Raw genomic sequence first — 25,021 nt, 5'->3', positions numbered from 1 at the left:
GCAAATATTAGCTCAAAATGAATTAAATAATTAAGCATAAGACCCAAAACCATAAAACTCCTAGGCAAAACAAAGCCAGTCAGACCCTTATCATTGGTCTTGGAGATGATTTTTTTTGGTTTTGACACCAAAAGCAGATGCAACAAAATAAAAAATACCAAATGGGGCCAATCACTCTAAAAAGCTTCCACAAAGCAAAAGAAACCATTAACAGAACCAATGGCAACCTACTACTGTAAATAGAAGAAAGTATTTGCAAATCACAGAACTAATAAGGGGTATTTTCTAAAATATATAAAGAACTCATACAATACAATCTAGCTATATAATAGAGAAATATACAAATTAGGCCAGACACTGTAACATGACGACTGAACAGCAGGGACCTGAGGCTGCATGGCGCCTGGCCGGGGTGAGGGATCTCAGGCCTTGCCCCCTGCCGCTGGGGTTTGATAGAGGCCCTCAGGCCGCGCCGCCCACCCAAAGGGGCTTGAAAGGACCTCGGGCCATGACCTCCTTCCCTGTGCCAGATCGGGGACCTTAGGCCGTACCCCCTCCCTGGATGGGCTTGACGGGGTGGGGGTGGGGCTGGCCAGGTCTGGGTCTCCTGCGTTTTCGAAGCATGTGCGGGTAGTGGGCAGGGACTTGACTCTAGATCCTGTGGCACGCCCCAAAACTCTGACAGAAGGGAGATTTTCATGTACATTTTATTAATTCTCTTTCATCTCTGACACTTCTATTATGGAGAAAGGGCAAATAGCAATATTAAAATATTTCCTCTAATTAATTCCCTTTTAAAACAAATTTCATGCACCGGGCTACTAGTAGTTATATATGATTAAAAATGGACAGAGGATCTGAATAGACATTTTTTTCAAAGGAGACATACAGATGGTCAATAGGTACATGAAAAAATGCTCAAAATCACTAATTAACAGGAAAATGCAAATAAAAAAAAAACTTGCTAGAATGGCTACTATAAACAAAAAATAAGTGTTAGTGAGAAAATGGAGAAGAGGTAACCACTATGAACAGTTGGTTAAATTGAATTAGTGCAACCATTATCAAAACCAGTTTGGATGTTACTTGAAAAATTAAAAATAGAACTACTATATTACTCCTCAATTCCCATTCTGGATATTTATCTGAAGGAATGAAAACACTAACTGGAAAAGGTATATACACCCATGTTAACTGAAGCATTGTTTACAACAGCTAAGACATGGAAATAACCTAAGAGCCTACTGATGGATAAATTATTAAAGGAGCTGAGGATTACAGCTATGTGCTGCTTAACAAGGAGGATAGTTCTGAGAAATTCATTGGATGGCAGCTTTATCGTTGTGGGAACATCACAGAGTACACTTACACAAACCTAGATGATACAACCTGCACACCGGGCTACACTGCGCAGCCTGTCCCTCCTAGGCTGCATGCCTGCATAGCATGTTACTGTACAAAGCAACATGAGAGCAAATCTTAGAGAAAATGATGCAATCAAAACATAGAGTAAACATGAGGTGTAGAAAGCTGTTGCTGGCATAATGAGATACACTGTTTTACAGCAAAGTCTTTTTTTTAATAGGTAAAGAGAGAAACTGGGCTCATGGCTGGCAAGCTCAGCAGCAGTGGCAGGAGCCTTTCCTGCCTCCACGCCAGTGGTAAGGATGTCTGACTGAAGGCTTAGACCCACTCACCATCTGCTGGACATCCCAAGAGCTCCCCGGATCCCAAACAAGTGCATGTCATGCACCAGGCTTTTAGTACTTTTGTAAGATTGGCAGTTCAGGTTTGTTTACACCAGCATCACCACAAAAAGCTGCCTTGTGGCTCTGACACTGAGATGGCTATGATGTTACTATCCAATAGAGAATTTTCAGCTCCATTGTATTCCACTAGGACCATCATCATATATATTCAGCCTGTGACTAAAATGTCATTTTTGGCTCATAACTATCCTATAAAATAAAGAAGTAATATGCAAATCGACCATCTCTCTAACACACAAGATGGCCATGTGGTCAAAGATGGCAGCCACAAGATGGCCAGCAGGGGAGGGCAGTTGTGGGTGCTAAAGCCAGCAGGGGAGTGTAGTTGAGGGGAAACTAGGCCTGTAGGGGAGGGCAGTTGAGGGTGACCTGCCCTGCAGAGGTGGGCAGTTGGGGGGGAACCAGACCTGCAAGGGAGGGAAGTTAGGGGTGACCAGGCTGGCAGTAGAGGACAGTTAGGGGCAATCGGGTCATCAAGGGAACAGTTAGGCATCGATCAGACTGGCAGGGGAGTGGTTAGAGGGTGATCAGGCTGGCAGGCAGAAGTGGTTAGGGGCAATCAGGCAGGCAGACGAGCAGTTTGGAGCCAGCAGTCCTGGATTATGAGAGGGATGTCTGACTGCCCATTTAGGGAATCGGGCCTAAATGGGCTGTTGGACATCTCTTGAGGTGTCCCAAATTGGAGAAGGTGCAGGCTGGGTTGAGGGATACACACTCACCCCACCCCCATGCATGAATTTCATGCACCGGGCCTCTAGTGTGTGATAGAATATTACTTAGCCATAAAAAATGAAATCTTATAATCTGTAACAACACAGATAGGCTTTGAGGGCATCATGCTAACTGAAACAAGTCAGACAGAGAGAGACAAACACCATATGATTTCATTTATATGTAAAACCTAAGGAAAAAAAATGCTCATAGATACAAAATACGTAATGATGGTTGCCAGAGGTGGGGATGGGGTCAGTGGCAAAACAGGCAATCTCACTAAGGGGGTCAAAAGGTATAAGCTTCCAGTTATAAAACAAAACAAAACACTAAGTCATGGAAATTTAATATACAGCATGTTGACTACAGTTAATAATACTATCCTATATAATAAAAGGCTAATATGCAAACAGACTGAATAGCGGAACAACTGAACAACCGGTCACAGGGGGTGCACATGGAACATGGAGGGCGTCAGCCGCAGGTAGCACAGCATGGAATATGGCAGGCAGGATGGTGAAGCAGGTGAGTAGGGATGCCAGACCAAGGCAGGATGCTGGTCACTGTCATCGGGGCGAGCCTCTGGTGGTTACTGAAAATTCTTTTATCCTGCATACCAAGGTCCTGCCCAGTGCATGCACCTGCTGCCAGGGCTGGCCCTGCTTGCACCTGCTGCTGGTGCCAGCCCCAATTGCTCTGTGCCATCAGTGGGTGCAAGTGGGACCAGAGCTGTCAGTGCATGGGAGTAGTGGTGGTGGGAGTGGGGCTGCCAGCAGACAAGGGACCAGGGACAAGGTGGGAGGGGCCACGCAGGGCACAGAGGATGGGCGGAGACCCACTCCATGCCCACTGCAGTCTGGAGACCCACAGTTCCTTTCAAGGTGCACGAATCCCTGCACTGGTCCCCTAGTATTGCATACTAGAAAGTTGCTAAGTGGACAGATCTTAATAGTTCTTATCACACAAAAAATTGTACCTGTATATGTTGATAGATGTTAACTAGACTTGCTGTGGTAACCATTTCAGAATATATACAAATATCAAATCATTATGTTGTACACCTGAAACTAGTATAAAGTTATATGTCAACTATACCTCAATAAAAAGTTAGAATTTGAGGTGATATCTAAGTTCCAAATATATAGTGGGAAAACAGTTTATTTGATCTCTTGCTATACACTGGAACTTGCATGTCTCATTAGTAGAAAATTTCCATAGCCCAGAATAATTTCTGGAACTTCAGCCAGTGCACTCTAAGGCTGTCATTTCAGAAAACATGAATGCTTTAAAAAGTTTAAAGCACAGTTAATTGAAAAAAATTAAGAGAAAGTCTGTCCTCATTTTAGTAGGTTAAATGTATTTTGAAAACTCACTTTCAACAGATCCACATTCATTTTTTAATCTAATTTTGCTTGTTTTTTTGTTGTTGTTGTTTTTTTCTGTTTATCATTCTCCAGTATAAAGACATAAGACCCTTTCTCAGTAAACAAAAATAAAACTTACCTTTAAATAAATTCTGCTAGGAACAAGGTAAACCGATGACAGATTCTTTAATATAATGCAATAATATTTTGTAATAAGCCAGTCTGACACTTGGGAAATGTCATAGCAGAAAGATGCAGCATTTTATAACCCTAAGAGGTTGAAGGTTAACCTGCAGAAAATTAACAGGCTGACATGATTTTAACAGCTAAATAGAAAAGTTACCCTCCTAGCCTTGAGAAGGTTAACCGATTTTATATTTAATTTAGCAATTTTATTTTGCATTCCCTTTTCAACATACTCTGCAAATGCTTACTTAGAACAAGCTATTTGTCCTCATGCTAGTTTCCTCATTATTATGAGAAAAGTTATTAATGCTAGTAACTAAGAATAGACACCTTTGCCTAGTAATTTTAATGTAACCCTCTGACCTTTTCCAGAGGATTTGGAAAAACTAGCCTAGAGGTTTAAAATCTGTAAAGTAAGTTGAATACAAAATGACAGACACAGCACCTATGTTAGTAGCCATGTTAGTACCTGCCCAGCCACATTGTTTTTTAAACCTCTGTGCTGGCAAAATAAAAAAAGTAAATAAAAATAAACATTTACCTATAATTCCAATAGTCGGGTCTGTAATTCAGTATTTAGCTTTATATCAGTTTCACCTTTCCTAAGCCTGTTTAACATAACCTCAAGTATAAACTAAAAGCCATAAGGTTAACAAGCCCTTGGAACACACTTATAAGGTCAGATTCACAGAATCAAAAATATAGGGTTGGTATAATCACCGCTCCTCTCCAAAACCTTTACGACTCCGATATGTCTTTCTAAATCTTCACTCATAAAGGCTATTCCAGATAGAATATATCACTTCCTCCACTATGCTTCCCATACCTCACTGTTCAAAGTATATCTAATTTGTAATTGCTGTTTACACAGCCATAGCTTTGCCTTCATTATTAACCCTCCAAGGCTCAGATGTAAGCATACGTCCCCAAACACAAAGCATGAGAATATCCGTGACAAGTATCAGTATGGCTTGCTGGACTGAATTTTCATTTTCTTTTTGACCAAGTCCTTTAACAACTTAAAGGATTAACCTGATAGAAAGCAGCAACTAAATCAACCTGAATCTGCAATATCAAAACCAGTTTCCAGATCAGAAGTAGAGGCTGGCTGGGCAAACACTAAAGAAGAAAAACAAGAACAGATGCCTCCTTGGTACTCCTTTCCCAATAACCCTTGCATTTCTAAAAAACTTCAGTTAAGAGTAAAATAGATCCAGGGAGGTAAGTATGTTTTACTACCAGATAGAGCAGTGCTATGACTTAAGTGTTATAACAAGGTTTCCAGACAAAATTAAAGAGAACCTTCACTGTATCAATGATGGACTTAAGAGTTAAATCTCAGAGATGCCAGAAATGGAAAGCTTAAATCTAACGTTCTCTTCATTCCTATAAAAGTGCATGTGTGCCTTGGAGATATTGCAGATTTGGTTCTGGACCACCACGATAGAGCGAGTGTAGCAACAGAGTGAGTCATAACCTTTTTGCTGGAAGAGGGTCTTGCCTTCAATTTGTAAAAAAGGCAACTTCTGTGAAGTGCAATAAAGTGAAGCGCCTGCACCAGGAGCTTACCTGATATTGGCACCTCCGAACAACTATTGAGTTAGGGTTGAGGAACATTAGGAACCTAAGGCAAGGGTTTTCAAACTTTAAGTACACAATTGTCTCCAGGTCTAAAGCAAGCCCAAATTGCCAGGCCACACTCCAGAGACGATAATGTGTAGGAGACCCAGAATATGCATTTTTAGGAAAGAGCTCAGGTGCTTCTGATGAAAACTGACTGAGGCTCCCAACACAAAAAACAGTGTCCTGAGAGACTGCCTATCCAATCTCTCACTTTGCAGATGGGAAAGATAAAGAGCAAGAAATTCTAGAACCTCCAGCCCCACTGGTCTTATATAGTTAGGCAAATGCTACGAAGGCAGTGTCACCAGATCCTCTGGTTTCACTGAAGCAAAACCAGAAATTTGGGAGCTTTGCTTTGGTATCTGAGTCTTGGAGGTAGGATCTTGTCAAGGGAGGAACTGTATCTGGCTGGGATGGGCACCTCCGCTGCAGTCTCAGACTAGAAGGACCGGATAACTCTCTCAGAAGCCAGAAAAGGAAAGTCACCATTACTTTTCTTCTTCCTGAATACTTGAGGTTAAGGAAATATCTTATAAAATAAACGTGGAGCCAAATTTTACATAGGAATAGGTTGATTGATATGCTTATAAAATACATCAGCTTATACATATACACAATACCAGGTCTTACAACAAGTCCTTTATTACCTGTGTCATGGAGGTGGAGGTGCTCCTCACTCTCTGAGAAGGGAGGAGTCCTGGGCCTGTGCTTCCGCTCTCTGCGCTCCCCATGCCCACGCTCCCTCCCATAAGCAGCCTCCTTGCAGTGAATCCCGGCTTTTGGAGAGGACTTTGGTGAAAGCCTGTCTTTGTGTCTGGAATGTTTGTCCCAATTGCTAGTCCGATGGCGACTGCTAGCCTCCTGGTCATCAGCTTCCGTGCTCAGAAACACTTCTCCGCTGATCTTGGGAAGAGGAGGCCTCCGGGGCCTCTCATGGCCAGACCACTTCCTGTCACACAGCTCAGTGACAATTTGGGGATCATCCCTCACTTTGCATGAGCTAGAAGACAGAGACTTCTCAGATAAATGATGCTCTTCCAGGTCTTCCCAGTTCTCCGGTGGATGTCTGGGTTTCTCCCTTCTCTGCTTCACAGTCTTTTCATCACTTTGGTGTTTATAGGACCTTGAGAATCCAGAACCCAATTCCCTTGCCCTCCTTGACCGTGGCTGGTCTGAGTGGAGGCAGAGGAATGTGGAAACAGAAATGCAGGTTAACTTAATCAGATTATGAACTCACTGTACAGGTGAGACAGGATCCAAACCTAACCTGTTTTAAAATGGAGAGGACCACTTTTTCAATTTAACAAACTGAAAGTAGGGGATGGGCATCTACTGGAAGGATTCTGGGTATATAGCCAAAGAGGTAAAATAAATAAAGTAATTAATTAATTAAATCAAGTGGAATAAATCTGAAAGATCTTGATCATGATTAGGAAGAGTTAACAAAGTACTTTAATATTTGCCAAAAACTGAAATTATAGCCATTAAATGTTAAATTATACTTATAAAACTAATTTGGAACTGTATATGGAGGGAATGGGGGTTGAGGAAATCTCATAAAACAGAAAAAAGTAAGCTGCATGATTCCAGTCAGAGGCTTTCAAATATTCTTCTTGGAAATAACAATAAATCAAGATTAGAATGTTGATAGTTTCCATGTAGTTCAGAGAAATGATCCATGGACTTTAGTATTCCTCTATCCTTTCCCCTTAGGTGGCCAAAGCAAACATTTCCCAGACATACTGAGTTCAATGTGAAAGAGCATGAAGTAGAGGAGAATTTTAAGTGATTCAATGACCCTGTTATCTTTGGATAATTCTACTCCCAATCTTTCTTAAATCACGGCAGAGAAAAATATTAAAAAGAGATGCCATCATGGAATACACAAAAAATAATCATTTCCTAAATTCATTTTTAAAACTTAATGATTCTAATATCATTCATATAAAAATACAGTATGTGCTAAACATGCAAGTCCGTAAGTTTAACACCATGTTTAAAAGCAGCAAATAGATAGGTGCTTTTGTTGGATCTCATGTAGGCACAAGAATAGTATAGAAACAAAGTAAGTACATTAATAGGCACTTTGCAAGAGTGTATTTATTTTAACATTTTTCAAAGTAATGATCCTAGTTCTATGGAAAATTGCAGAGAGCTGTAATTAGCCATTTGCTGAATTGCATTTGAAACAGCTACCCGAAGTTGACAGGATATAAAGGAAATAAAGAACTATACATTTTTTAGTTTCTAGGTTTTATTGTGTGTGTTTTTTGTTTGTTTTTATTTTTTGTGGGTTTTTTTTTTTTTTTTTTTTTTTGTTTTTTTGTTTTTTAAGTTTGTTATTGTCAATTTAATAAAGGAATAGGGGAAGGAAAGATATATGGTAAATTCATCATTGATGCCATAAGCTTTTCAAACATTTCAAACTACTTCTTGAACTTAAGAAGAAAATTTGTTTCAAAGATAACATCTAAATTAAGATGTCTTATGAAGTCAGTAAAAGTACTTACTTCAGAATTTATAGTTAAATTTATTTTTTACATAATAGCAAAAGTGAAACAGAACAATTGGTCTGTAATTAAAAAAAAAAAAAAATAGTGCCTCCTCTTTTAACCAAACACTTATTTTAAGTGTATCTTGACAACTGAGAAAGAACCAATTGACTATTGCTGTGAATTAATATACTACAGCTATTTGAATGACGACCACATCAGGAAACAATGATTGCAGTGTTAATACCAGTGTTTCCAAAGACAGCTGCATGAGTGAAGTCTGCCTTTAAGGCCAAAAGAAACAAGAAGGGTTTTGTTTTCAACATGGATTTTTGAGGCTATGATTATTTTGTTGGTGGTGTTTTTAAGTTCTTTCTCAAACGTTAAATGATATTAGTAGTTTTACTAATTAGTAGGGAGATGTATTACAAGAAGGAAAGCAAAAACAGTTACTACATTTTCAAAGTTGATGGGATAAAAATATTTATTGCTTAATTTGTTGTGACATCTTTAAATATGGGAAAGAAAGAAAAGAAAAAAGACAGGGGTTGAATAATTTGGAACCTTTTAAAAACCCATCCAATAAAGGACTAATATTTGTACATTTCTTAAGACTAAGTTATTTGGCAAATATAATTAACTTCCTTATATCTAATATATACATATACATGCATATGTACATATATATATGTGTGTGTGTGTGTATATATATACCTATTTTTTTGGTGCCTCCATGTTTGTCTTTCAAAATAAGATGATGTTTATTTAGCTATAGAAATACTTTGTTATATATACTTAACAATACATATAAACAATAGTACTTGAGAAGAATATATTATAATCCCCATTTTACAAATTATAAAAAGGCTTAGAGATTATAATAGATAAATTCCTTAGATTGTATAACTCCAAAGACCAAAAACTTAAAAAATATCACTGAAATACTTGCAATGCCACTAAGTAAATTGCTTTGAAAGAAAAACATGGATTCACAATAAGACATACCATTTCAGTTGATATAAATCTGACAGATATTGGTATAATTATAAATTTGCATAAAATTTATAAATGATCATTTAAAAAGATTAATTTATTAAATTTTAAGTAAAAAAAGCTGAAAGCTTCTGTAATAATATACTGTGATTACATAAGTAAAGCAAAAATCATATTACGCAAAGACAGAGAAGTTCAATGAAAGAATTATCTCGTATGTGTTGGGAAAGGACCACTGCAAAGAATATAAGGACCACTTTGTAAATACAAACTGAATTGTAATGTGATTTTTCTCATTTCAACTTGGGTCTAACTCAGAGGCATATAAATAAGGATCACATGCTCAGCAACACATAATCTCTTAACAACAACACAACTGAAAACGAATTCCAACATTTACAAGCATATGCTAAGGAGGTCACTACTTCACATTCCCAATCCCCCCAAATGACATATATGGCACTCTCTACAAGTTTACAAAAGCACTTAAGATACATATCAGATAGTGGTTTTTGTGGGGTTTTTTTGTTTGTTTGTTTTTTTAACTTTTAGATATCCCTGAAAATCCACTGAATTCTTAACATCTGTTATGAATCAGGATGAGGACACTGTGATCAAAACAACCAGGTTTGAGTTCCAATTCAAGTTAGTATAAGGTTTTAAAAGAGACTAAAATTAATATTTTAGTATACTCATTGCCATCCTAATTATTTTTCTAGACTTAAAAGTTTAAAGTAGTTATTTTTATTTGCAGTGCACATGCCTCCAGAGTAGAATTAAAAGTAAAAACAAAATAAAAACACATTCCTAAGATTTTAATTAAGTCTAAAGAGTAACTCTTTACCTTCTGGTCTCTAGTATAGCACAACATGGGCCATAATGTTTCTTTTTAAATGATGTACTACATGTCTGCATTAGAAAAATCAGTGTAAAAAAAAAATAGGTATCCTAAAAGAGCTGGGCACTTTACATATGGAAGAAGAATACAGCAAGCAATAAATGGAGAATCAACCTGCTTACTAATTACTCCATAGGGCTGGGCTCTACTGATTATGATCACTCTGGAGGAGCAATGTGACTGAGCAAGATGCACCTAACCTGTGATAATTCCATCATCTGCATATACATTCCTTTCATCCTACTCATCAAAAACAAACACCCACTTACCTTTCTTAATGAAATTATAGAGAAGCAACTGATAGTTTGCAAGGGGATTTAAAACCATCAAACTTAAATCTTTACTCCTAGAAGCAGCCTTTAGATTTTATTATTTGTTATCCCAAGTATGGCCTCTAAGCTGAACTACAATAAACACTCATACTAGAAGCTATAGGAAATAACTTTCCTTTGACAAATCTTTAAAAAGGACTGAGCAATAACCTGCAAATACTCATTTCCCAACACACTGAAGGTGAAGAGCCACCACCACCGAAATTGCCCACCACCATACTGCAAACACAGGCACTAGAAAGAGAAACTTAGAAGGGACTTCCTTCCTCCAGAAAGTTTTCTATGTGATAATCAAATAGCAAAGAAAGCATCAAAAGCAAAAGAATGCACAGAGAATCATAAATTTTAATTTGTCACCATTGGCTTATCTTTAAAAGACAAGAGAAATGGGGGAAAAGCTTTAAATCTAAGGATAGAGTAGGTCATGATTGTAGGCAATGTTACCTCCATCTTCATAATAGTAACTTTCTCCATAAGCATTCCCTCCAGAGGATTCTGGGAAGTGTTTCTTTCGCTTTTTCTCTTCCTGTAATTCCTTTTCTTGCAGAAGGCGAGCTATGTCCTGCAAATACAGAGAACGAAAATAAGTATTACTAAAGCATGAACGAACTCCATACAATGACTCCACAGGTCAATGATTCCACACTCCCTGCTAAGCTTTTGTAGGTGGGCTCAGTCTATGGCTCTGCAGACTTTCTGGTGTTAAACTCAAGCGATTTAAATAGCGCAGATGAATGCTCAATAGCAGAGACACAAGATCCAGATAACAGAGAAAGGTATTTTTTTTAAATTAAAATTTAAACTTAATCTGAGAGTATTCGAAACTAGTATACAAAAGTTGGCTATACAATAAAAATTCATATTTGAGAGCCCTTTTTCCAAGACAATGATTCAGCAAGTCTGGGTGGGGAAGGATGTAGTAATCTATAAAACTTTATCTATAAAAATTGTATTTATAATTTAATGTTAAGAGTTTTTGGCTGATCCCGATTGAGCTCTGTATCAGAGTACCGCTGCCTAACTGAAGAAGAGAAACAGTCTTCCTCCTGCCTCCCCTCACTTCATCTCCAGGCAAGACTTAAGCAATTACTGGATGATGAACAACATTCCAACCCTGTCCCCAAAACATTACCATCTCCCTAAAAAAGGGAACGTGTATACAAATAACTACAAAACAAGTCAATTATAAAACCTCAAAAGAAGAATAAAAATGTCTACTGGACTATAAAAAAGGGAATATTAGTTCTCCTTAAAGCAGTGATTCTTCTCAACCTTTCTAATACCACGACCCTTTAATACAGTTCCTCACGTTGTGGTGACCCCCAACCATAAAATTATTTTTGTTGCTATTTAATAACTGCAATTTTGCTACTGTTAATGAATCATAATGCAAATATCTGTTTTCTGATAGTCTTGGGCTCTACAGCAGCGGTTCTCAACCTGTGGGTCGCTAGCAGGGTCGCCTAAGACCATCAGAAAACACATATATTTACATTATGACTCATAACAGTAGAAAATTACAGTTATGAAGTAGCAATGAAAATAATTTTATGGTTGGGGGTCACCACAATATGAGGAACTGTATAAAGGGTCGAGGCCTTAAAAAGGTTGAGAACCACTGCCTTAAAGGAATTATGCAAGTCTTTGCATCTGTGTTTTGTTTTGAACAAAGATTTGGATTCCAATAGGCAAAGTAAAAAGAGAAAGCATTATCAGAAAAATTATAAATGTCTTAATGGATATTATTCTACAGAATGATCAATAGTCCAATTAGAATGTGAAGTGTTGCAGAGAAAGGTAAGGCTAGAAAAAAAAAGTCTGAGGCTGAATCACAGGTATTCCTTGCAGATAATCTTAAGAAATCTGAAGTAGATAGCATAATAAATGAAGGGTTACTAAATGTTTTGAGCTGAAAAGTGACAGTGTTTTGAATCTGAAGACTATTTCTATGAAAGCCCTATAAAATAACCCATAAAATTTGTTTGTGAACACTTTTTTGAAGAAAAAGTCCATAGCTGTCACCAGACTCTTAAAGGCTCATACAAATAGTAATAATAATGGTAGTTTGAGGTGTTTATTTCTTTGTATTTATAAGAAGAAATACAGAAGTGCCTAAACTTTAGTGTAAATTTTGAAGAATCAATTACTATTCTTCCTTTTGCAATTTTCTGAGAATGTCAAAATGAAGAATATGGAAAAACTGGAAGACCTAAAAACATTCCATCTAAATAATTTATTTCACACATCAGTGTAGAAGTAAGTTGGATGCTGAGGCTAGATAAATTAGCAATGATTATCCGATACTCAATATTTTACGTTCACCAAAATAGGCTTACAAATCTGAATTTATATTAAATAATGCCTAAATTCAAAGTTATAAATACACTGTTAACATATTGCCTTTGAGTGCTACATACACTGGAAGATTCTTATAAATCTATATATAAGTCCATGTTACAATGTAAGACACTTGAGTGTGTACTCACAAAATGTTGCTACTCAGAATGAGGTAAAAACACAATCCTACTTACACATAACTTTCATGCAAAGATATCTGTATTTCTAACACTTTGATGGAAAATGCTCCCTAAGTCTCAAAGTTAAGATGATTTCCCTTTTCCTTCCAGTTCAAGCCAGAAATGTTCCAGAGACACTATGAAAGAAATACTCACTACTAATAAGGGTTTCTTTGGGCTTCAAGTCTTTATCTATATAATGAAGAGTTTGAACTATTCAATCTTAAAGTCAAATATCTTGACTCCTTTAGGTATCATTTTAATAATTCTCTGAGTATTACCAGGTACCAGTTGCCGTGCCAGGTTTATTACATTTGATGCCTTACAAAGCAGTATGTCAATCAGGACTATAGAATGGTGGGACAAACAAAATTAATATCTGTTATAGAATTTCCAAAATTACTATACTTTTTGCTTCAGAAGTAGAGAAAAATGCTAGCAATTTCCTAAGTCGTCATGTTTATTAAGCACCCAATACTACATTTTCCTAAGTGGTTTACTTTACAGAAAACAAAAAATTTCCCTTGCTATAAATGAGTAAAAAATATAAATAATTATCAGCTCCAAATAATTATTAAACTACACTCAACAGACACCTTATAATTGCTTTCCTACTACAGAACTTAGTCCTAATAAATATAGAGCAATAAGCTGCTTTCTCAGTGTGAAAACCCAGGAGAGAAACAAGGATGATGCCCCTTTATTAGCTAGGCTAAAGAAGTGATGTTAATCAAATAGAAAATAGTAATCATAATGTGTCATGCACCTTAGCACCCACACCTTTTCCTTTTTGAAGCTCTCAGCTCTCTGAGTAAGATTCTATCTGGTAAGAACAAATATTACTTAATTTGAGGAGTGAAAGAATAAAAGTCAATGGAAAATAACTGCTTTAATATAACGGTGGTTTAGCTTAAGTCAATTCTCCCCGCTGCTTTCCAACATCATTACTGTGCAATGAGTTCAACTGGGTGATTTCAAAAAAAAAAAAAATTTCCCCTGAAGCAGCTTACAATGGCAACTATTAGTCACAATGCTTGGATGCAGCTTAGTCACCCTGGACATTAATAATCTCCTTGGTCTTCAGCTTCTTCCTGTTAAAGGTTAATCTAGAACAGGATTTCCCAAGCTCTGTTCCAAAAAACAGAGGACTCAAAAGGTTCTCCTAAAAAAACTCAAAGCATTCCATGGAAAGCAAGTATTATAGCTAACTCTTTAAAATGAGCATTAGGCCCTAACCGGTTTGGCTCAGTAGATAGTGTCAGCCTGAGGACTGAAGGGTCCCAGGTTCGGTTCCAATCAAGGGCATTTACCTTGATTGAGGGCACATCCCCAGTGGGCACATAATGTAGGAGGCAGCTGATCAATGTTTCTTTCTCTCTCATCGATGTTTCTAACTCTCTATCCCTCTCCTTTCCTCTCTGTAAAAAAATCAATGAAATATATTTTTTTAAAAGAAACATGTTTAAAAAAAAAAAACAACACACAAAACATTAGGATATTTTAAAACTTTGATGAAAGACACGTGTTATCTTCCTATAATTCATGAATTTCTAAATTTACTTGGGGAAGAAACCTTTTTTTTTTTTTTTACATAAAAATATAAACCTTATAGAATTAGTGTTCCATAAAACATAACTTGGGGGGGGGGAAAAAAAGCTAAAATAACTCATAAGCCCTTCTGAAGTAATTTTCCATGATTTTTTAAAATTATCTTTTTTGCCCCCTCTTTTTCCCCCACTGATCCCCTCCAACCCACACACACTCTTCCCTAGGCCTTCCATATCAACCCCTGTTCCCCCTGACACCTTCCCTCTGAGATTCAACAGTTTGCTCCATGCTTCTATGTCTCTGGGTCTATTTTATTCATCAGTTTATTTTTTAATTAATCATATTCATCAGCAGGTAGATTTATTTTGGACTAACACATACAGAATAACTGTGATATATAAGTCTTTCTGGCCAAGCTATTTATTGGAATGACAATTTACTATTATAGCTCATCTCTCCCCTTTTTATTATCCAAGTCACCCAACTGGAAAATCTGAAGCTATGAGCATAAGAAAGGGCACAGTAAAAAATCTCTAGAATGTTAAGGAAAGTCATTTTAATGAAAACAAAGATTTGCTGAACACCTTCACTGGGCCAAACATGGTTGAAGCCTGAGAAACAAGACATGGTCACTATCCTGAAAGTCCTTATCTATCAAAGATTAGAAGCAAATCCTATTTAATAAAAGAGTAATATGCAGATTGACCATTACTCCAACACATAAGATCAAGATAGCTGCCCCCATGTGGTCAAAGATCCTGCTTCCATGTGGACACAAAATGGCCACCACAAGATGGCCAACAGGAGAGGGTAGTTGGGAGGGACCAGGCCTGCAAGGGAGGGCAGTTGGGGGCAATCAAGCCTGCAGGGGAGGGCAGTTAGGTAGGGGTAACCAAGCAAGTAGAAGAGGGAAGTTGGGGGCAAACAGGCTGGCAGGGGAGCAGTTAGACATCAATCGGGCTAGCATGGGAGTGGGGAGGGGTGATCAGGCAGGTAGGCAGAAGTGGCTAGGGGCAATCAGGAAAGCAGGCAGGTGAGCAGTTGGGAGCCAGCAGTCCTGGATTGTGAGAGGGATGTCCCTTGAAGGGTCTCAGATTGGAGAGGGTACAGGCTGGGCTGAGGGAACACCCCCCACTCCCGGTGCAAAAACTTCATGCACCAGGCCTCTAGTAATTACATAATGTAAGATGTACAAAGATCGGTGCCCCAAGAGAGCCATTAATTCAAGCAAGATGTATTGGAGCCCACAGGAGCCTGGCACATTTTTCTCAAGCAGTTGACAAATTACTGAACCACGGTGTTGGATTCCTTAAGTATTTTTATGGCTTATGTGATTTCATATCAGGGTTATTTTTCCCTGGGAAATCTTGGGTATAACAACAACCTAAAGGGATCTAAAGTAGTAACAATCAAATGACTGGCAGAAAGAAGAAAGAAAAAAAAGAAAGCCATTCCATTAGATTGCTAAATTTTTTACCAACTAGCAATAACTTTATAGGGACCTCATAGTAGGTATAATCCCAAAAGAATTACTGAACAGTACTAGGAAAAAAAGATCATTCCAATTCTATGGGTGCAAAAATATCAGTATAAATAGGATAAACACAGAGAAGACTTTTTCTTAGCTAGAGTTTCCCATTCACTATCCCTTTCTTGCCATATATATTTTAACTTATTTTTAGTACCAAAACATAGGAAACAATTTTAGTAACTAAAATGTATTATTATTTGAGCTATTCTGTAAATATCACCAACTTATATAAAAATTCTTCTAGAACATGGAATTCTAATCAGTTAAAAAAATGTTATGAAAACAGTAGCATGGTTCACAATTTTTAATGTAAATTGGTTACTTAGTTTATTCCTGAGCAGTCAATATTATAAGTGATTTTAAATTGCTGGACTAGTGGCAGACATTTCATAACATGGTGGCTATGTTGTTTACTTAAGAAAAAAAGAGAAGTTTTTCTCTAATAGCCACATATATTTGGAATTGTTGGTTGTGAGAATGGCAACAGGTGTTAGACTGGTTGGGTAAGACCAGACCTGGGTTCAGCATCTGTGGTATTTGAGCTCTGGCTAGGAAAGAATTCAGAGCCAAGACTCAATAGGAGAAAGTTTATCTGGAAAGTCACAGAGGTAGAAGTGAGTGGTACAAGCAATGGTCTCTTAGGAAACCAGTTACAGAGGCAAAAGAATGGCACTTAGGATTTAGGAATGAGAAGGACAAAGGTAACACGCCTGGGGTAAGAGAAAGAGGTAAAGGGAGGAGAAAGACTAGGGTATGCTCCTGGTGGGGGATAGTGATCTGGGTGCTCTGTCCTAAGAGCCTTTTAAGGGCAGAGTTTTTTTGAGAGGCCTCAGGGGAGAATCCCAACAGAATATTCATCAGCTTTCTAGGTGTGTCCTTTCAGGGTCATGGTCTCCACTCATTGGTTGGCACCAAGACAGGGTATTGTTATCCAACGCAGCTGGTCCTGAGGTCAGCCTGTAGGGTCGCTTTCTGGTTTTACTGCTTTTCTTGGACTCGATCTGATACACAACTGAGGTCTACATGTACTTGATGTGGATCAGAACCTCACGGTCTTGGGAGCTTAATGATTAAAGGCTATTTTCCCACCCTCTTATTTCTCCTCTGAGGGGTCTAACTCTCATAACTAGTAACATGCCAGGGAAGGAAAGGTCAGGGGGTTCCAGACTGAATAACCAGCAATATGAAAGATCAGTGGGTCTAAACCAGATGACCAGCGATATACTAGGGGAGGAAAGGTTACCCTGCCTAAGGGGTGAGGTCTTTGTTTTCCCAGTTTGGCTCATTGCTAGGCACCAGGGGCTTTCCATCCTGGTGACCGTCTATACCTGGCCCATCATCCTTGTTCTGCTCATGTCTGTCTAACTACAAACCTAAGTTCAAAGACACACATATGTATTTCTATAGATAGTCTCTCTCTCTCTCTCTCTCTCTCTCTCTCTTCTCTCTCTATTTTTCTCTCACCCTCTTTCTCATCTCACACATACACACACAGATAGATACACACATACTTTCTTTCTTAGAGTTTTACTTAAGAATAACTAAGTTAAATGAACTAAATACACATTCCTTAGTTTTATTAAAGGTCACTGACAAATGCTTATATTGTGATCAAGAGAGGGATCCCAGTGAAATTAGTCCACTTGTACTAATCACAAACTCATACAGTATGGTATTCCCAAAGGCTAGAAGCTCTTTCAACACGGCACCTAGAAACACATGATGATACTAGAGTTAAGATACTGTTAACAGTTTTTAAGAAAGGAAGAAAGAATGAAAGTAGGGAGAGAGGGAGGAGTAAAGAGAAAAGAGGGGAAAGGGAGAGGGAAGGAAAGAGAGGAGAGGCCACAATGCTGATAAAAATATAAAAGATCTTTTTCCTTCCCTTTTATTTTTTTTAAACTTTTCAACAGCTGTCTCTCTGAAAGGAAATGCTACTTCCCTTCATCTGTGCTCTGTTAAAATCATAATAAAATTATACTGGAACAAAGCTAGACATGCTGATTCACCCACAAAGTTGTATAACTCTTAATTCTCCTACACAATGTTGTTCAGGGGAGGGGAAATCTGTATCAAGAGAAAAGGGACTTTGAATTCCACATCTGGTTGTTTTAGAGGATTATAAAGTACCCAAGAAAGTTGACCCCAAAAACTTCTAAAAGAGATTTGGGTGAAAATCCAGAGAGGAATTTTCCACATCCCTGCTGTTGAATAAAAACTCATTAGCTAAGCAGACTCTACATGGAAGTAAAGAAAGTCGGGGGGAGACAGAGAGAGAGAGACGAATTAAGACAGTTCATGACTAACAGGCAAGGCTTTTGGAATATTTGGCAGGAAAATGAGCGCTATTGTCTCAGTCTGCTGTGTGAGCCAGCTTGGATGAAAATAAATGAATTAGCGTTATCATACATCTTTCAAGACAAACTTTACTAATGCAAATTTTGTTCATTTAATATTAACAACATATCTGTAAGCTGAGAGTCATATTTTTATTTTTTATAATAATTTTACTGATTTTTTACAGAGAGAAAGGAAGAGGAATAGAGAGCTAGAAACATCAATGAGAGAGAAATATCAATTAGCTGCCTCCTGCACACCCCCTATTGGGGATGTGCCCATAACCAAGGTATACATGTCCTTGATCGGAATTGAACCTGGAACCTTTCAGTCCACAGGCTTATGCTCTATCCACTGAGCCAAACCGGTTTCAGCGAGAGTCATAATTTTCTACCATAAAAGAATATCTTTGCACAGTAACGCCCTTCTAATCTAAGGCACCAGTTGAAAACTCAAAAAGTCTGAATGGGGTTTTTAAAGGCTAGCCTCGCTAAGTCTCCACAACTGGGTTTCTCATTTAACCTCTTCACTGTCCAGGGGCAGGAGACACACTTCAGTAGGTCAAATAGTGGGGAAGGCAAAGTAGTGACAGGCCTAAGGTAAAGTGACCAAACATCCCTAACGGGACTTTTTTAAAACGCCAAGGGACAGGGGAAAAATTGTTAAAAGCGGGACGTCTGGTCACTTTTCCTTAGGCCTCTCATTACTTTGCCTTACTTTAGGGGCAACAAAACTCCTGAAGATCCCTCAAACCTCAGCATTTTGGAATACACTAAACTTATATATGTGTACCACTCTCCCACTTATCACATACCTCCACTGATTTATCACATATCCCTACAAGAGAAATCTGAGTTGTTACAAAGAGTAGGATGGTGAGAAAAACACCTTACAAGAAAGCAAAAAGAGCAATTACTAAGTTAGTATGTATCTTTTGTACACGATTTCATTTAAACCTCATAACAGCTCTTTAAATTATGCATAACTATCATGACTTCTCCAATATAGAACCTGAGTTTCTACATGTTTAAGAAAGATATTTAAATGCAAGACTAAAAGTTAAACAGCTAAGATTCAAACCCAGAGCAGTTAACTTCAAAATCTACATGATTTATGTTATGTCACAAAATAGCTAAATCAGAAGCTGTCAGTCAAATCTGTATTGTATGTACAACCATTTCCCTGGCACCTTATTATAGCATGGGGCCAGTCACTTTCTTCTTCAACTTCTATATGTGAAAAATGGACTTTGTCACTACACTGCTTACTTTATATAGTATTATCATGGGGTTATTTATTGAGATTGCTACGTAGATTCTACATGCCTAAAAGAAAGTGTTTTGGTTTCTCCTTATAATCATTTGTCCCTGAATGAGGCAGGGGTGAGGAGAAAAATCACAGGACACCAGTAGCATTTATCAGAAGCCAACCATTACTCTGTTATTTTTAAAAAGAAGCTTCCCTGTCTACAAAATATAATCACTTCTTTCAGTTCCCAGTTTCATTCCCAAAGCAAAGTCTTGACTATAGAGAAGCAACACACTTTGCTGGAAGAAAGAGCTCTTGTGCTGATAACAGGAAGGACAGGAGGCAATGCCTAATTCCTACTTCCAGTTCAGATAACCACAGAAATGTGGTTTATTTCTTAAAGACACAGCTAAATACACTCATACAGTGAATGTCTCATACTCGTTTGTCAATGAACAAACAGTTCTGTGGGAACCAGGATGGCTCAGTGAGAGTAGCAGTGTGTACAGACCAGTATACTGGTGACCCTGTCCATATCTATTTAATAGGACAATCATATGTTCCAGTTAGCTAAGGACAATCCCAGTTTATGTAAATTATTAATAGTGCCCCCTTTTAAGCCTACAAAGTATTTATAATTATATAATAAATCATATGACCATTATATTATTCAAAATTATAAATCATTTTCTTCCTTACTATGAATCAAGATAGTGGATGAGAATAGCAGAATAGGTATGAAAGAAGGAAGACAATCAATTCAAAGTGAAAAGAAACTAATACAGAAAACATAACACAAATGCAGGTAATAGTTGCATATTCAAATCTTAAAAACAAATACTATTGCTAATTTTAGTCATTTTTTACTTTAAAAACAATACAATTTAAAAATATATACAGAATCAAGCAGATCAGTGCTTTGAGACAGCAAATCATAGGCAAGTGAAACAATTAACAAAAAATAGAGAACAATGACTGCTCCTGACCCCTGCTCAGGCCATACTTAAGTTCTGCTCACATTAAAGTTGGGGGAATACTCTATAGACAGACATCCTGTATTGGGTTTGAATCGAGTCCCCTAAAAGTTCATTTCCAACAAGGACCTCATAATATGACCTTATTTACAAATAAGGTCTTTCCAGGTATAATTAGTTATGAGGAGTCACATTAGATTGGGGTAGGTCCTCAATCTAAAGACGATGTCCTTATAAGAAAACAGGAGGACACAAAAATACAGGGAAGAAAGCCACACGACAATGGAGGGAGAGACTGAAGTGATGCAGCGACAAGCCAAGGAATGGCAAAGACTGTCAGGAGCCACAGAAGCTAGAATATGCCAAAGAAAGATTTTTCCCAACAGCCAGCATAGCCCTGCCAACACCCTAATTTCAACTTCTAGCCTCCAAAACTGCGAGAGAATAAATTTCTCTTGTTTTAAGTCACCAAGTCTGTGGTAATTTATTATATAGCAACCCTAGGATACTAATTTATCATGTTTTCAGATTTCACCACATGCAACTGATTGGTGGGCAATAAATAATGGTCTATGGAGGGCAATGCTTGGACTATGCACTCAAAAGAGGAGAGTTCTGTTGCCCATGCAGCAGCCATACACTTAGCCAAGAAACACAGAAAGGAACTGGTCCAGAGCTGAGCAGTCCTTCCTCCACCGGGTGTAGGGGCATTAACCAACCTCATCCTTCTTCTCCTGAATGCGCCGTCTCTCTGCCTCAATAGCCAGCTTTTCCTGGATTTCCTGAGCAATTTCACAGTCCTGTTGTTCACTACAAAACAAAAGACAAAACAACATGAGTAAAGGAAAGAGGAAACAATGTACTGACTACTCACTATGAGCCAGTGCACATTTTAATCTCAATCCTCACAACAGTGTGGCAGAGCTTGCTGTTGTCACCACTCACAGATGAAGAGCTTGAGGCCAGAGTAATGAAATTACCTCCCTAAGGGCACAGAGAAACTAAGTGAAAATTTGATGCTGACACTACAATGGAAAGTCCCATGCTTTTTCTATACGACCATATCATCTCACTCCACTGGGACCACCTACAGGGAGACAGGCATGTTTTCTGCAAAGGAGATGTACACTGTAAGATTAATCTCCACGAATACATAGAGTACACAGAAAAACACGGGGAGTGAGATCACTCGATGTCAACAATACTGTGATCACCTAGAGGAGTTAGTATGACTTTGGTGTTTATAAATTTTTTATTATATATATATATTTTTTCAGTTTTGATAATGTTTTTAAAAAAGGAAAACATGTATATTCCTCAGCTACAGTTCCCAGTAGAAACCTCTCTGGCTGACTCTAGCTTATTTAATACTGACCACTGAGAAAACTGCTGTTACCATAGTTTTGTTTGTTTTGGCATGTGGGCATTTAATAAATATTTAAATATACCATCTTCTATATGCAGATTCTATGCTCAACACAGGATACAAAAATGAGTAAGTCTTGCTCCTGTGCTCAGAAGCTGCCTAATAAATTTCTCAATCTATTCTCTCTTCATAAACATGAAGTTGACTATTCAATTATATGTGCTTCATGCATGTACCTGTACATATAGTGTTCATAATGTGTTCCTAAGGCCATTAAAGGCAGTGATTATGTTTCTTCACATCTGTGGTGTCCAGTGCCTTTCATGGTGTCAGGGATAGCAAGAGTCAGTAAGAATGTTTATTTACAAAAGATGGAAGCTGAACAAAAAATGATGAATGAAGTCCTCTCCACCAATAATAAAATAAAAAGACAAACCCTTCCTCAAAGGCAGCAAAAATAATAGGCTCTCTTGTTTATATGCACATGACAACTAAAAAAACCTGAGAGGTACCTTTGATTGTCCCTTTACCCCTTCTTCCTCAAAACAATAGCTAATGTTAAATCCACCCTTAGAGAATTAGATATAAGGAGCTACTATCAAAGAAGAAATGTACCCTGGGAGTTTTAGGGCATTGAAAATGAAAAGTAATTGTTCCATAAGAAAACTTAAATATGATCTTTTCATATCTAACTGTAAAAGAGGAGATTGAAAAAAGAATGTTTGTCAGACACGGAAGCTATGGAAAGAACTGAGTGTGCAATTCAGGGCTTTCCAGAAGATTCTGCCAGTATCTGAGAAGTAAGAGGTTTGAGGAAAAGAAGAGCAGCAAACCCTGATAGGACACAGTAAAGGAACCCAAAACAAGTCATGAAGTTCTATCATGTACAATGTTTCAATGGATTCCCCAGACAACTAAACTATGAGGCAGAGATCATCTTTTTCCTTCTTGTACGGAAGGAAAATAGATGGACCACACTTCTCAAAGTCATACAAGTTAAAATGCTAAGAGTTCACACCAGAATGCACACATCCCAACACCAAATTTTCAAATCAAAGAAACAGAAAGAGATAGACACACACACACACACACACACACACACACACCATTTTTTTAATCTAACAATGTCAGGAATGAGAAGAACAGAAGGAGAGTCTCCACCTCCCCTGTCCTGGTTGCTGGCTCCACAGAAGAAACCAGTAAACCAGTCCTGGCGTGATTCCCTCCACTCCCCAGAATCCTCACAGGTCTTTGTAGCGCTTCTGAAGCTGAGCCTGAGCTTTCAGATCCTCCTCTTGCAGTTTCTTAGCCACCCGGAGATCATGCTGGACCAAACGGTTTCGCTGAATGTTTGATGCCAAATGATGCTCAACTGGACAGAAAGATGGAGGAGAGGAATTACAATGCTTTGGCTTGTTAATAATAAACTTCTTAATAAACTTAAAAAAGCTTTTCCATTAAAGAGTTTCATACCCGTCATTTTATTGTATGCTCTCAATAACGCCGGTTAATAGGCAGCACAGAAATTATTAGCCCCATCTTTCCATTAAGTATAAAGAGGGTCAGAAAGGTTAAGTCACTTCCCTTTGGTCACATGGCAAAACAGTGGCAGTGCCAGGATTTCTACACAAATATTCGAAAGCCAGGGCCAGTGCCCCCTCTGCTCCACAAGCTATCACTCTAGTTATAAACTACATTTTTCAATACTTACTTTTCTATTGCTTCACCAATTAATGATTCACAAATTACATATTCATAAATATGTACTTTTGTACAACACATACAGCTTCAATTTATTTTTCATAATTATATACTTAAATATTCAGAAAAATCCACAGTCTAGATACCTTCATTGCTTGAAAAAAGACCTTTGCCCCTATTCTTAGGGTAAGAAATAGCTCCCTATACCAGATATCTACACACCCCAAATACAGTGCGGACAAAAAAGGGGCCACACACTACACCTGACAAGTTCAGGGAGGGCCTGCATGACGGAAGTAACCACAAAGGATGGGCTGCAACTGAATTCAAGTGAGTCATCACTGATAGTCATGTCTTAGAGCAGTACCTTCCTTGACAAAGATCAGTCTTTACCTTAACTAAGCCTGTCTACGGACTTTTTGCATCTAAGATAACATACCTTTGAAATGTCAGAGTAATCCCCCTTTACCAGTCAAGGAGACCACAAAAACCCCTTTGTTATCTTGTTCCCCTGCATACCATCTCTATGTGCTGCAAAGTTAATTAATAACTATCTTGTACCCAGCAATATAAAAGAAGTCTGTGTGTCTCCATTTTACTCTTTATCTAATCTCAGAGATTTCCTTGATTTGATTTCTACTGCCTCCCTAAACTATCATCAATGGATTTCATGTAACCCTCCCTATGTTTCCTCCTTTGACTATAATGTATAAAATAAACTGCAAAACTGCCATTCTGTGGAGTATTTTTTTTTTCCAGTCTGTTGAGATTTTGCTTCTGGGCAATTGTCCTCAGTTTGGCTCACATAAACTCATAAAACTTCTCTACAGGTCTGGACGTTTCTCACGTTGACACATATACAACCAGTCTCCCTCCTACAACACACTAAGGTTTCGAGCTCCTCTTTTCCTCCAATGTACCCACAGTCATCTAACACCTGGAAGCTGTCATACTTCAAAACACCCAGAATGTCATGCGTCACCCGGGTGTCCTGGGCCCAGACAAATTGCTCGGAGGGATGGATGGTACAGTCTGGTGACGGTGTTCTCTCCCTGACTCACTCAAAGACACCTGCCTCAAGCTACCACTACACAAAAGAAAACTGAAGGAGCAGGGTTGAGGGCTATTACTCACTCTCCTGTTCCTGCAGACTGTGGGCCAGGGTGTGGTCCTCCAGGACAGCGAAATCTCGACACACTGCAGAGGATGAGAGAGAAAAGCAGATAGGAAGGCTCATTAGTAGTACTAAAAAGAAAAGCATTTTCTTTACTTCAAAAGTCAATTCTCTTAAGATGATCAACTTTATAACTTGCACTGCACAAAATAGTGAGTAGATAGCATAGTCTTCTTTCACACACAAAAAAACACACATAAGTACCTGCTCAGTGACAAGCATAGGATATCACAAAATAATGGTTATCTGTGGTCCCTG

At 38.1% G+C, this 25,021-nt stretch overlaps 1 protein-coding gene across 6 annotated transcripts in view; it reads right to left on the bottom strand.

Annotated features, from left to right (window-relative positions):
- The window catches only part of CCDC50 (coiled-coil domain containing 50), a 73,792-nt gene that overhangs the window by 19,176 nt on the left and 29,595 nt on the right, over window positions 1-25,021 (bottom strand). For 5 of the 6 annotated variants that reach the window (XM_045583839.1, XM_036443997.2, XM_045583840.1 and 2 more), the window contains 5 exons: window positions 24,724-24,786; window positions 23,134-23,260; window positions 21,242-21,332; window positions 10,813-10,930; window positions 6,301-6,825 (listed from right to left, as the gene is read on the bottom strand). In XM_045583839.1, the coding sequence (XP_045439795.1) occupies window positions 6,301-6,825; window positions 10,813-10,930; window positions 21,242-21,332; window positions 23,134-23,260; window positions 24,724-24,786 (924 nt within the window). The remainder of the gene's footprint in view (window positions 1-6,300; window positions 6,826-10,812; window positions 10,931-21,241; window positions 21,333-23,133; window positions 23,261-24,723; window positions 24,787-25,021) is intronic. The other variant, XM_036443998.2, reaches the window with a different exon arrangement.

This window comes from Pipistrellus kuhlii, unplaced genomic scaffold (genome assembly GCF_014108245.1).
Source record: "Pipistrellus kuhlii isolate mPipKuh1 unplaced genomic scaffold, mPipKuh1.p scaffold_m20_p_2, whole genome shotgun sequence".
NCBI classification, from domain to species: domain Eukaryota; kingdom Metazoa; phylum Chordata; class Mammalia; order Chiroptera; family Vespertilionidae; genus Pipistrellus; species Pipistrellus kuhlii.
The sequence above is the reverse complement of the archived record's forward strand: the minus strand, read 5'-3'. Positions and strand labels throughout refer to the sequence as shown.